This window comes from Ursus arctos, unplaced genomic scaffold (assembly GCF_023065955.2).
Source record: "Ursus arctos isolate Adak ecotype North America unplaced genomic scaffold, UrsArc2.0 scaffold_14, whole genome shotgun sequence".
NCBI classification, from domain to species: Eukaryota; Metazoa; Chordata; class Mammalia; order Carnivora; family Ursidae; genus Ursus; species Ursus arctos.
The window spans coordinates 43,397,950-43,410,857 of NW_026622808.1; the positions used below are offsets into that span (position 1 = coordinate 43,397,950).

Sequence of the window (12,908 nt, forward strand, 5' to 3'; positions counted from 1 at the left end):
AGCAAACCTGTGATGCTCCTGTTGTATTATGCCAGTTTTATGGGAACGGGGCAGCAAGAAGTATAATGCCTTTCCCACCATTGGAGTCTGACAGATGGTAGTAGTCAGATTCAGCCTCGACTGGCTCCAGAGTCTGGCTTCATCTCTGCACCCATGCTCAGCATCTTTCTTCCTGTCTCAGGAGGGTGTAGCCCCCGAAGCCCATGGATGGCTCCTGCCATGGACTATGAACTCTAGGTTAAGAAACTCCGAATTTGAAGCCTCAGCTCCTTCCACTCCCTCTGTCATTCTGCTGTCATTCTATCCCACTCCACAGTAGCAGTTTCACAACCAGAGGGCCTTGTTCTAGAAGGTCCACTCCCATGTACCTTTCCTGCTTGCCCCTCCTTTCCTATCAGTCTCCATTCTTTAGCTGTTGCTTGCTAACTTCCTAATTTTCTCCTCATCCAGATTCAACTTACTTCTGTTGTTTTAAAATTGAAATTAAAACTCATGACTCCCAGCGTGGAGCCCAGTGCAGGGCTTGAACTCACAACCCTGAGCTCAAGACCTGAGCTGAGATCAGGAGTGGGATGCTCAAGTGACTGGGCCACCGAGGAGCCCCTTTATTATCATTATGGTATTGTCTACTTACTGTTTTTTCTTTCAACTGGCCCTCTTTATTTTAATTAAAGGAATTGATTATAAAGGAAAACTTTTTACCAGCACCTTAATGGGAAGACCCGTGCTGTTGGACATGGATAGACTAATATAAGCTTGTATGTCTGTGATCTGTGAAAACAAATCAAATCACCAAAGTTATTAAATTCAGCATAATACTTACTCTTGGGTACAAGGGGGAAATGAATGAATAATCAGGGAAGTGTGGAGAGCATATTACACCGAACTGAGATTTTTTTTTTCCCCTTGATATGACCAAAGCATAGAAATAATCAAGAAGAGGAAATACCTTTTTAGTCTGTGTTGTAATGAATTCAAAGCATCTACTCGGCACTTAGGATCTCTCTCAAGTATTGCCGTGGTCCCTGTCCTAGGACACTTTATTTTGTGGGGAAGTCAATATTGCTTTAAAATGGAACTCAAGGGGCACCTGGGTGGCTCAGTCGTTAAGCGTCTGCCTTCGGCGCAGGACGTGATCCCGGGGTCCTGGGATCGAGCCCCACATCGAGCCCCACATCGGGCTCCTCCACTGGGAGTCTGCTTCTTCCTCTCCCACTCCCCCTGCTTGTGTTCCCTCTCTCGCTGGCTGTCTCTATCTCTGTCAGATAAATAAAAAAATCTTTAAAAAATTAAAAAATAAAATAAAATGGAACTCAAGGGGCGCCTGGGTGGCTCAGTCGGTTAAGCGTCCGCCTTTGGCTCAGGTCCTGGGATGGAGCCCCAAATCTGTCTGGCTCCCTGCTCAGCGGGGAGTCTGCTCCTCCCTCTGCCCTTCCCCCAACCCCTCCCCCTCCCTGTGCGCACGCTTTCTCTCTCTCTCAAACAAATAAAATCTTAAAAAACAAAACGAAACAGAACTCTGTCTGAGAAAGGAGAGTCACAGCTGTGTGGGCGCCGCTGTGCTGTACATCAGCCCCGTCCATCCTCCGCAGAGCAGTCTGACGGGCGTCTGCACCAGACGTGCGCTTGCTGGCTTTCTGGCCTCGCTTTGTTCCGGGCTTTCCCTGTGTGATTTCCTTCAGGCATCAAAACAGCCTTGCCTCTTAGACCCTGTTAGTGCCATGTGAACAGGAGTGGAGACCGAGGCACAGAGAAGTCAGGTAACCTGCCCAAGGTCACACTGCTCTGAAGTAGCCGGACTGGCTTCCAGCCCAGGTCTGTCCATCTTCTGAGCTCTTGGCTCTTAATGTATTCTGTGTTCTGTAGGAAGTACCTTTAGTTTGTTTCCAAACAGCTCCGTGTCCTCAGTGGGCATCAGAAAATGGTTCTGTGAGAGCTGAGAAAGTTCTCACTTCCCGATTTTGTAGGTAAACAAAAATAGAAGCCACGTTCAGAAGGGGGAGTACGAACACGGAGCGTGCTGTATGCTCTAGTGAGGAATACAGTAAAATGAAAAATAAGATTAATGTTTCAGATTGTACAGTTCCCTAATTATGCTTTTAATTATTCATATAAAACAAGTAAAATGACCCCTGACAGAGACATTAATGATTTAGGGAGAATCAAATATTTATAAGATGCCGCTGAGTCCCTGGGTGTATTGTAACAGATGCGCTCAAAATGCTTTGCCTTCATCCTTTGGATGCAAAATGTTATGTATAGAATTTATAACAGGATGAGAGTAATCAACAGTATTTAAGACACTACTGAGCTAATTCATAGGTATTTTGGCTTTAGAACTAAAGGCATACAATTGCTTTGATATATCTTATAAAATATCGTACAGTGTTTTAGGGATCTCCAAATGATAACCCCTGCGTGTTTCTGTGTTCTTAATGGTTGAAAAAAGAAATCAAAAGGGAGAATAAGATTCCATGACATATGAAAATTATATCCATATTTTAGTTTGGATAAAGTTTATTGGAGCATTCATTTACATTTTGTGTGTGGCTGCCTCTGTGCTACAGAGACTAGGTTGGGTTGTTGCAACTGGGATCCTACGGCCCACAGAGCCTTAAATAGCTACTATCTTGCCCTTCACAGAAAACGTTTGCCAGCCCCTTCTAAAACATGCCTCGCACACAGCAAAGGTGAAACAGGCCCATAGCATGTTTAATCGGCACAGGAAACACCTGCTTTGACTTGGTTTCATCTCTTAATTCGCCGTCCCACTAATTGAACATTCACTGTATTTTTTTTCAGAAATTGGAGAAAAACTGTCTTTGGAATGCAATAAAAAGGGATTTATACAAGCAGGGTTCCTTTACTTGCTTTTAATGCCTCCTTTATTTGGAGGAGTACTGAAACTAATTGCACTGTTTTAGAAATGGGTCATTAGCCGAGTCCCTATCTTTTATGGAGACCTAATTTTCATGCAGGATTTCTCTCTAAAGCTCCAACTGGGATCTCTTTAGGAAGAAGAGACAATGACGATACATGAGCTTTTCTGTGGTTTACACAAATTTGGCTGTTGATCACAAACCATGAAGTATAGTGGTTGACATCTTACCCATATTTAGCAGCCAGTAAGTGTTTGTTGAATGAATGCGTGAGTTCACTTTAGAAAACCAACAAACAAAAAAAGGAGTATGTCACTTATAAAATAAAATCTGTTTGGCATGCATTGGACACTACGTTCCTTTGGGGAAAATAATCGTTATGCTAGTATAAATCCAAGTTATTTGTTCTCAATTTCTCTTTCCTGTGTTTCAGGAGGGGAATGTTTTTGAAAGTTAGGGTTTAAATTGATGAAGGTTTCCTATGTTTTGGAATTCTTAGATGTTCTTTTTGGATGGGCTAAGTAAAATTTTCCTATACATGGAATAAAAAAAACTATTAAATCTAGTTATCTGCAATTATTTGAATGACCTAATGAATAAAACTTTGCCAGCATTTTCCTGGGTACCGTTTTCAAAAAACCATGAATGCAACCCCCACCTTGGCCATACACCCACTGACATTCCCTTAAAAGTGGAAGAACCTGCAAATTTTATTTCCTGATATCTTTGCCTGAGCTTTCTAATCAAAGAAACGTGCCTCTCACGTCTGGCTTATCATATGTTTTTCCCTTCTCATTCCAGACCTTGAACCCTGGGGTAGCCCCAGGAGTCAGTGCTTACAAAAAGAAAAATCTCCCTCTCCAGAGAGTTTTGGTCATCGAGTGGACTCGGGAGACCGTGATTCAGAGCATCTCACTCTGTGACCGTCTCCATTCTTTCCTTCTTCTTCTTTTTTTTTTTTTTTCCATCTGTGAAATGGATAAGAAATTCTGAGATCATTCCCTGAGACTTTTCATGATTTAGAGTGAACAGGAGCTTGAGAACATTCTGCAGCTAGATTGTGCTAATTTATTCAAACTAGTGTTTTTGACTTGTTTTTTAAACAGGAACGTGAGGAAATAATTCACATCATGTAATCCTGAACTTTATTTGAAGCAACGGAGGAAGTCGCTCAAGTTTTGCGTAGAGACTCACTTTGTTCTCCTTCCCTTCCATTTTATACAGTTGCCATCCTGCTAAAGGACGACTATTTTGTCAGCGGTGCTGGCCTGCCTGGCAGATTCAAAGCCGAGAAGGTGGAATTTCACTGGGGACACAGCAATGGTTCTGCGGGCTCAGAACACAGCATCAACGGGAGGCGGTTTCCTGTGGAGGTGAGAACAGGTCGAGATGTCAAGTGTCGTCCCGCTTTGGGTTTTCACATCAATGAGATGCTTTGTCTTTACCCCCAGGGACTTTGCAAATCAAACTTGTACCGTCCATACCTTTGTCTCTGGAAATCGTTTATATATAGCTTGACAGGTGTATATTCCCCCTGGAGCTTCTCATCTTTGACTGGAGATGCACGGGGAAGTCGGGGGCATCATGGTTTGAGTAGACTCACTCCTAGCCAAGGATTTTCAACCATTTGTTTCATTTGACACAATTTCTTTATTCTGTTTCTGAAGTCCCACTTTCTAAAGGTGAAATTCTGTATGAAAACTCAGGTGACTGTTTCCACCCTTTAGAAGAGAGAAAAGTTAGTTGATATATGAAGAGGCATCTCAGAACCTTCTCTCAGTGGGGAAGCTGTTGTAAGGTTTGTTTTCTCCTGCCAGCTGTCGAGAAAGAGGCTGCGGCCATTGGTGGTATGACTCTCAGTTAACATTGCTGGGATCAATGGTGACATTTTGTCTTTCCTCTGTCAGTTTTCTCAAAGACCCATGCTGCTAGAGAGAAGAAAGTTGTGGGTACAGTAGATGGTTTGTATTTTTTTGGTGAGGAAGGGAGGGAGGGAGAGAGAAAGCAAGGATCCAAACTCCTTCCTTAATGTTGGGTGGGGGCAGCACACTCTTTCCATTGCTAACCTTCTTTTTACCTTTCATCAGCGGCAGCACCTGCCTACTCTCTTAACTGGGGCACAGAGGTCTATTAGGTTTGGCTCTCCACGTGGTAAGAGTTAAAGATCTGAGGAAGAACCAAATAGGTGTGCAGTCAAGCCTATGATTGGACTCCAACATGGAACCGCAACTCAGTGTTTTATAACTCCCATGAAGTCCTGACCTACTTTGATTATCTGAGGAATAGTTGAGATCCCCTCCAATAGGGGAAATACAGGATGTGCACACAGATTTGCACATAGTTTATAGGGTTTCATCATTCAGCCTAGCTCCTCAAGCCCATTTATGGACCATTTAGGCGTCCTTGAAGCATAAGTGAAGAATCCCTATAAGATGAGGAAATCAGTAGTATTTCTTTGTTGAGAGATGCTTGTATTCATATATAAATTTGTTTCTTATCTGTGATTGCTGGAGAAACCAGAGATAACTATTCTGAGAAAATGCTTCACATTTTTTTCTTGTCCAGCTAACAAATTCCCGGTATTAAGATTCTTTTATCTGTGGGACTTTTTTGTACTAGTTATACTAATTAAAGGTCTCCTAGGTAGGGTTTTTGCTAATGGGCTCTCCTCCTCCTCCTTTTGTACTGAATGAATTACTTCTTAGAGATCTTAGTTTTATTGGTACTCGGAAAACTTGATTCCTAGAAGCAAAATTGTATCATCTTTTTAAACGTTTCGGGTTTTCCTTCTGTTCTTGCTGACTCGTTCCCATTGGCAGTGTGAGTGGAAAGGGATAGTTTGTGTCCAGCTGGTTTTTCGCAAAAGCCTCTTTCTCTCAGAATTTGGCTGCCATTTGTTCATCTAGTGTTGTTCAAACAAAAGATCTGTGCTTTGAAAGATTGAAAACTTATTCTGGCAGTTGCCTTGGTAAAGAAGAGCTCTAGAGTTGGGAACTGGGCACTTCTGCCTCATTCTTCATTACATCCCTTAATGTGGTGACGGGCCTGTCTCCTCTTATTCCATTCATATTTGGAAAAATGCAGAGACTAGATGCATATTCTTTTAAACAGTTACTACTTTAAGTGACTATTTCAGTTTTCTTTTACTTGAAGAGTGCTCTGAAATTCAGAAGCTAATTAGAAATGGCAGCTACAATGCACAGACCTATTGTTCAACCAAGTTTGAATTTATTTCTTTTAAGTAATGTCAGATGGTAAGGCTGCCTGTGTTAATTGGGTTCTTCATCGAGGCCCATCTGGTTTGTAGCTTTGTTGTTGTTGTTGTTGTTTTAATGTGATAAACATGTTGAATTACTTAGTGGATGTATTTGGAGGAACTTGGAATTTCAGAGATCAAAGGTAATGGGATCAAATTTAACTTTAAAATATGCGAGGAAAAGTTGCTCACCTTTGCCCAAAACATGTCTGTAATACTTTATGTTAAATTGCTTTATTTGAGCTCTTTATCAACAGGAGATCTCCCTGATGTTCTTACAGTTTGAACACCTCAGACTTGGTTTCTTTCATCCCATGTAACTATGTTGTTTTCTAAGAAATTAAAATGAAAGTAAGGGGCACCTGGGTGGATCAGTCGGTTGAGCCTCTGACTCTTGATTTTGGCTCAGGTGATGATCTCAGTGTCGTGGGATTGAGCCCCGACTCTGGCTGCATGCTGAACACAGAGTCTGCTTGAGATTCTTTCTCTTCCTTCTCCCTCTACCCTCTCCCCCAGCTCATGCTCACTCTCTCTTGCTCTCTCTCTCTCTCTCTAAAAAATATATCTTTTAAAGAAATGAAAGTAAGAAAATTGTAATGTATCATGGGGTCATTTATCAGCATTGGGGACATTATTAAGCTGTCTTGTATACAGAGTCAGAGAAGAGTTGTGGTTGAAGATTGCAGAGTCTGGTAGAACACAGCGCTGGTTCCCAACCAGAGAGAGTTCCTCGCCGGTGGGGACATGATGCATTGTCGGGGGACATCTTTGGTTGTCATTAGTAGGGACAGTGGTATGCTCCTAGAATCCAGTGAGTAGAGGCCAGGGATGCTGTTCAACATCCAACTCCTAGGACAGCCCCCAGACCAAGAATTATCCTGCCCAAAACGTCGCAGTTGTGAGACTGTGGAGTAGAGAATGCGGCGCGTTTCGTTGGAATCGAGTCTTCCTTTATCTGCGTGGCATCACTTGAAGTACGCTTGAATCCTGAGGACTCCCGCTTGAGAAGTTGTTCCATCTTCTTGTGGATTTCAGAGAGGAAATGTACCTCTCCTGATGGGTAAGAGCATTGCTGGTCTTGCTTCCTTGAGGTCTCACTTGAGGTAAAGTCGTGACCTTGGGTGTTGATTTCAGCAGCTGCCTCAGTGCTCCAGGTCTGCAGGCTGACTTGTAAGTGTGTGCCCTGCAAGAATCTGGACCTGCTCCCCAAGGGTCAGTTGCAACAGACCCAACTTTGTAGGTTTTGCTCCTTCCCGGGAATTCCTTGAGGTCACCTATAACAACTTCGTACACATCCAGGGATCAGACCTCCCCACATTTTCCTGGCTGGGATCCTGGACTTGTTCTTGGAGTTCCTACACATAAAAACATCCCGTCTAATAGAAAAATAAATGGCCTTATAAAAACAAAATAAGAGGCCTCCAATAGCTGGCTTTCTTTACAGCTCAGTGTAAGTTAGGAAACAAAGTCAGAATTAGATTACAATGCCATGCTTAGGAGTTTAGACCCAATTTGCATCCTCAGAGGCCCTCTCCTCCTATGATGCAGCTTTATTCCTTGCCAAATGGCAAATTTTTCATGAGTACCTACTGTCATATAGGTGTTGGGTTATAAAGATGAGCCAGAAAGACAGTGCCCCCACCTTTAAGGTACTTTCACTCTGGTAATGACATGGAAATTGAGCGAACAGTCACATAAATATAGCTGTGTTATTTTGGTTGTAATACTGTCTCTGAAGGAGAGGAATATTTTGTCATGAGATATGGAAGACCTCTAGCATATATTTATTAAGTTATATTTATCAAGGTGGAGGAGGTGAGTTCTAGTCTGCCCATAGGACGGGGACATGCAAAGGCCCTGAGGCAGGAGCCACTTGGTAAGTTGAAGGAATAAAGAGAGATCATTGGGGGTTTTAATAAGCAGGATAGTGCCCCCCCCCCAAAATGTCCACATACTCATCCCTGAATCCTGTGAATATATTTATTACTCTGCATGGCAAAAAGGATTTTTTAGATGTGATTAAGTATCCTTAATGTGAAAAGGCTCAGAACATTCCAGTGATTAAAACAGTTCTGTGTCCTGTTCTAGTTCTTCCATGGCTATTCACCTTTACCTTACCTCTGCGACTACAGTTGTCTATGGCAGCTTCTACAATATCCTAAGTTTTCTCTCTGCCCCTGCTTAGTCCCTGTTCTGTGATTGGTAACTTAAACAAAGGTTCATGTAACACTAATAGGATTGAATCATGCGGTGTTTCCGCTATTAACTAAAGTTGGAGTTAATGCAAAGGGAAATCTCCAGATAAAAGCTGGAGATTAAAGTGGAGGTTCATTGCATACTTGTTGTCTAAGGTAATTAAAATCTTGTTTATTACAATAAGAGATAGCAGGAGTTGTTGATTCAGACTTATTGGTACTTTATGAGTTGAAGTCTTCAATAAGCTTAAATGATCCAAATTGATTGTGTGCGCCCTTTCCAGTGAAATTCACAGCTGGTTCATTTCAGCTCTGCTTAGAGCATCCTAGCAAGTGAATAGAAGCAAAGGCATTTTCCCTAATATACACCATGTACACATTACCATATGGTACAGGCCTGCAAGCCCTTAGCTGAAACTCATGAGGCCAGAAGTTTCAGAATTCAGGATTTTTTCTGGAAAGGTATTATGGTGCATATGCTATACATATTACCAAGGACACATAGTGGGGTCTGACACTTTAGTCCTTGAATGCATCAATAATCCTGCAACATGCAGGTGAATATTCATGCTAAGTGGGAAATCTCAGTATTCTAAACGGCTTAACCTCTCTTCACATCAGGTTTTACCACCAAATTAGTTTTCTCCTGCAAATCGTAAATAACAATAATAACAAAACACCTTTTGTCTTGAAAGCCTTTGAGATTTCATCATTAGTGATGAAGAATTAATGGACCCGTGTTTTAAAAACCGGATCCGTAGGGGCGCCTGGGTGGTTCAGTAGTTAAGTGTCTGCCTTCGGCTCAGGGTGTGATACCAGTGCTCTGGGATCGAGCCCCACGTCAGGCTCCTCCGCGGGAAGCCTGCTTCTTCCTCTCCCTGCTTGTGTTCCCTCTCTCTCTGGCTGTCTCTCTCTCTGTCAAATAAATAAATAAAATCTTTAAAAAAAAAAAAAAAAAACTGGATCCGTAGCATGGCTCCACTGGTTTAGCTTCCTGAGAACATGGGTTAGTTGCAACTATGACACAAACACATTGGATTATTTGTCTCCCTGGTGGGCCCAGCGTATGCAGGAACTATCCAGTGGTGGTGTAACGGCATTCTTAGAGTTAAGTTTTGTTCAGGGGGCAAGGATTTACTTCTTTAAGGCTGACCTTGCTCTCTGATTCTTGCCCGTTTTAACATTCTGCTTAGGCCTGCAGTTGTCTTCCATATCCATGTCTGTGGGCGGGTTACTTTGACCTGCTCCTGTCTTCCCTCCTGTCCGCCCAGCTCCTATCTTCCTGCCTAGAGTCAGGCTGAGGTTAACGCCTTTCATTTTATGAAATGGATCTTGGTTCTTCGAATGTTTCTGTTACATTCTGCTTAGACACTTATCTTTCTGTCGGACCCCTAGATTCTGTTCCTGGTGCCTTGCATCTGCCTTCCTCCTCCCAGGGGAGCTCATGCAGTCGTGCACACACAGAGGCCTCCCCAGCGTCACTCTCCACACTCGTGCAAGCATGGCAGGCTACAACACAACTCAGGCATGGGCCAGTCCGCCAGAGGCTGAGCTCCCGTATCGACCCCTGGCTTCTGTAGTCTGATATTCTGGAGCACGGACTAAATGTTCAGGTTGGCTAGCACTCCTTTATGGATTCCTTCTTTTCTGCTGGAAATAAATGTAGACACAAAATGCCTTCCTGAAGATGTATTTTATATGTTGGCCAATACTAAAGGCTTCTTCGCCACTGAAAAAATGTTTCCCTTTATTTAACTCAGTTTTTGTCCAGACTGGGATTAGCCCATGTCCCGCTCTCTCCTCAGTTTAAGTTAGCAGTATCACTCTTTTGGAAATGAGATTTATAACTTTTACCTGTCCTGCTCTATTCCTTATTCCTTGTAAGAAACGGATGGGCACCTGGGTGGCACAGTTGGTTAAGCATCTGACTCTTGGTTTCAGCTCTGCTCATGGTCTTAGGGTGATGAGATCGAGCACCACATGGTGCTCCATGCTTGGAGTGGAGTCTGCTTGGCATTCTCTCTCCCTCTACCCCTCCTGCTTGTTCTCTCTCTCTAAAATAAATAAATCTTAAAAAAAAAAAAAAGAAAGAAAAAGAAAGAAAGAAGGAAAGAAATGGAATCCCATTCAAATAAATGTTTCCAGAAGACACCAATGATGATTTTAATTTCACTTATCTTGAAAACTGTAAAACCAATTTGGCTTGTTCACAAAACAGTTGTTGTTTTAAACTTGATAGTGTCTTGTTTTGTCTGTCATTAGAGAGAGCTGTCCTTAAGGGAGATTGAGGGGCACCTGGCTGGCTCAGTCAGTACAGCACACAACTCTTGATCTCAGGGTTGTGAGTTTGAGCCCCACATTGGGTGTAGAGATCCTTAAATAAATAAAACTTCAAAATAAAATAGAGGAAGATTGAGATATTTTCTATTAAAAATAAGTTTTGCCACATGATGCTGTTTCTTTCACCCTGCTTTGTACTTTACTGAAATTCCTGGAATTATTGCAGTTTTCTCTGAACAATTGCTTTGTTCCTAGAGAGTCCTTTGTGGGTGTGTTCCAGGCACTGCCTGTTTTCCTTGTCCTTAGTCCTAATGAACACCAGAAGTGTCACGGACGCTGTCCCTGGTTATCTGGTGTTTGTTGCTTTGTGGTGGGTCCAGTCGTGTTTTTCTCTGTGGTGACTTCCATTAAATGGTGAGGGACTTGGCTAAAATTTAATCAGTGACTTTACTGAAATAAAGATTCCATTTTAGAGCAGAATGTTTCATCCTTTGCTAGTGAAATACTTGATTTCCATCTGGCTGATCTTTTATGTGTATGTCCTGGGTTAATTAAGGAGAACATATGAAGGGGCCCTAGTACTTAGCGTATGCTCAGTGGAGAAGTACTGCCTGGTTGTAGGAAGCCGGAGAACCGACCGAGGCAGAAGCCGCCTGGGCCCCTGGCCTCCACAATGTCCCTCAGTGCTCATCACACAGAGTCTTCCTTAGATGTGAACTTGGCTCGGGGATGTTTGATGGTGTGTCACTGACATGTGGTGGGTTGATAGCGGCTTGGATTTTACTGAGAATCACAGAAAAGCAGATGACAGTGTAAAAAGAAAACCCAGTTAAATTGGAGATCATTTCTGTCTAGAAACTTGAGGGGAGCCCTCAGACAACCAAAAAGAAGGTGGAGAGGTGGTAGTGACGGTGTTGGAGGTGGTGATGGTGTTGGAGGTGGTGCTGGTGGTTGTGATTATAATGACGATACTATAGACACCATCTAATAAGCATTACCTGTGTCAGGAACATTCTAGATGTTACCTCATTTAATTTTCTCACCTACCTTATGAGAGGGGTACCCTAAGGATGGGACAGCTGAGCTTCTGCAAAAGTAAGTGGCTTGGCTGAGATTTACTGTTAGTACTTGAGAATCTAGCCTTCAGTGTCTACAAAATCCTAACCAGCATTCTTTTTATTTGATAAGTCTTTCCTTGTTTCTCTTGTCATTGCTTTAGGTTGTTTTTAGAATCACTGATGCGGTAGAAATAATTTTGTTGGAATCTTAACTGCTCTTTATTGGATAACAGGAAGGGAAAAAAAAATCAAAGGGCTTCATATGTTTGGAGTGGCTGAACCAGTAGTAAAACCTACAGAGGGGAGAGGTGAGGGAAGTTGGAATTGCTATCAGCTCTTTGCCTGGAGGTATCTGTAGGAGAACTACACATTTTGTCTGGATCGGCCACTTCTGTCTATTTTTGATCACGTAGAACAGCACTGATAGAAAATATAGTCTGAGCCATTCATTATACTTTTTAATTTTTGGTAGCCACATTAAAAGAGGTAAAAAGATGGCGCCTGGGTGGCTCAGTTGGTTAAGCGTTTGCCTCCGGCTCAGGTCATGATCCCGGGATCCTGGGATGGAGACCTGTCAGGCTCCCTGCTCAGTGGGGAGTCAGCTTCTCCCTCCCCCTCCCCCCTACTCATGCAAGCATGCTTCCGTGCTCTCTCTCTCAAAGATAAATAAATAAATAAAATCTTTAAAAAAAATAAAGAGGTAAAAAGGAACTAGTGATTTTACTTGATTTGAATAATTTATTTTATACAATTTGTGGTCCATAATAATAATTGTTATAAAATCAATTAAATTTCAATTGATTTTAGCAGTCTATTATTGTTACCCTAATACATCAAAATATTACTACTTCAGCACGTGATCAGTATAAAGCAGTTATTCCTGAGCTATTTTACATCTTTTTCTTTGGAACTGTCTTTGCAGTCCGGTGTGTATTGTACGCTAACAGCTCATCTCAATTCAGACTGGCCAATTTTCAAACGCCGGGTGCCACAGAGCGTACCTGAAACGTGCAGGCGTAGGGCTCCAGGCTGCACTCATGGACTTCAGATGATAAACTAGCCAAAGGACTAACAAAGTCTTCAGGAGGAATCTTTATGCCGAATTTGTGGTAATTTTCACTTTTTTTTTTTTTCTTTCCCAACCAAACAACATACACGGTTTAGCATTGCGTTGCAATCTGACCTGGTTGTTGAAAATATTCACCTAGATGTGATGCAGGGTTTTTTTTCTTTATAAGCT

General features: G+C 42.4%; 1 protein-coding gene across 7 annotated transcripts in view; it reads left to right on the forward strand.

Moving 5' to 3' along the window:
* PTPRG (protein tyrosine phosphatase receptor type G) overlaps window positions 1-12,908 on the forward strand; it is a 681,996-nt gene that overhangs the window by 403,013 nt on the left and 266,075 nt on the right. For all 7 annotated transcript variants that reach the window (XM_026501151.4, XM_026501155.4, XM_026501152.4 and 4 more), the window contains exon 4: window positions 4,104-4,252. In XM_026501151.4, coding sequence (XP_026356936.2) covers window positions 4,104-4,252 — 149 coding nt within the window. The remainder of the gene's footprint in view (window positions 1-4,103; window positions 4,253-12,908) is intronic.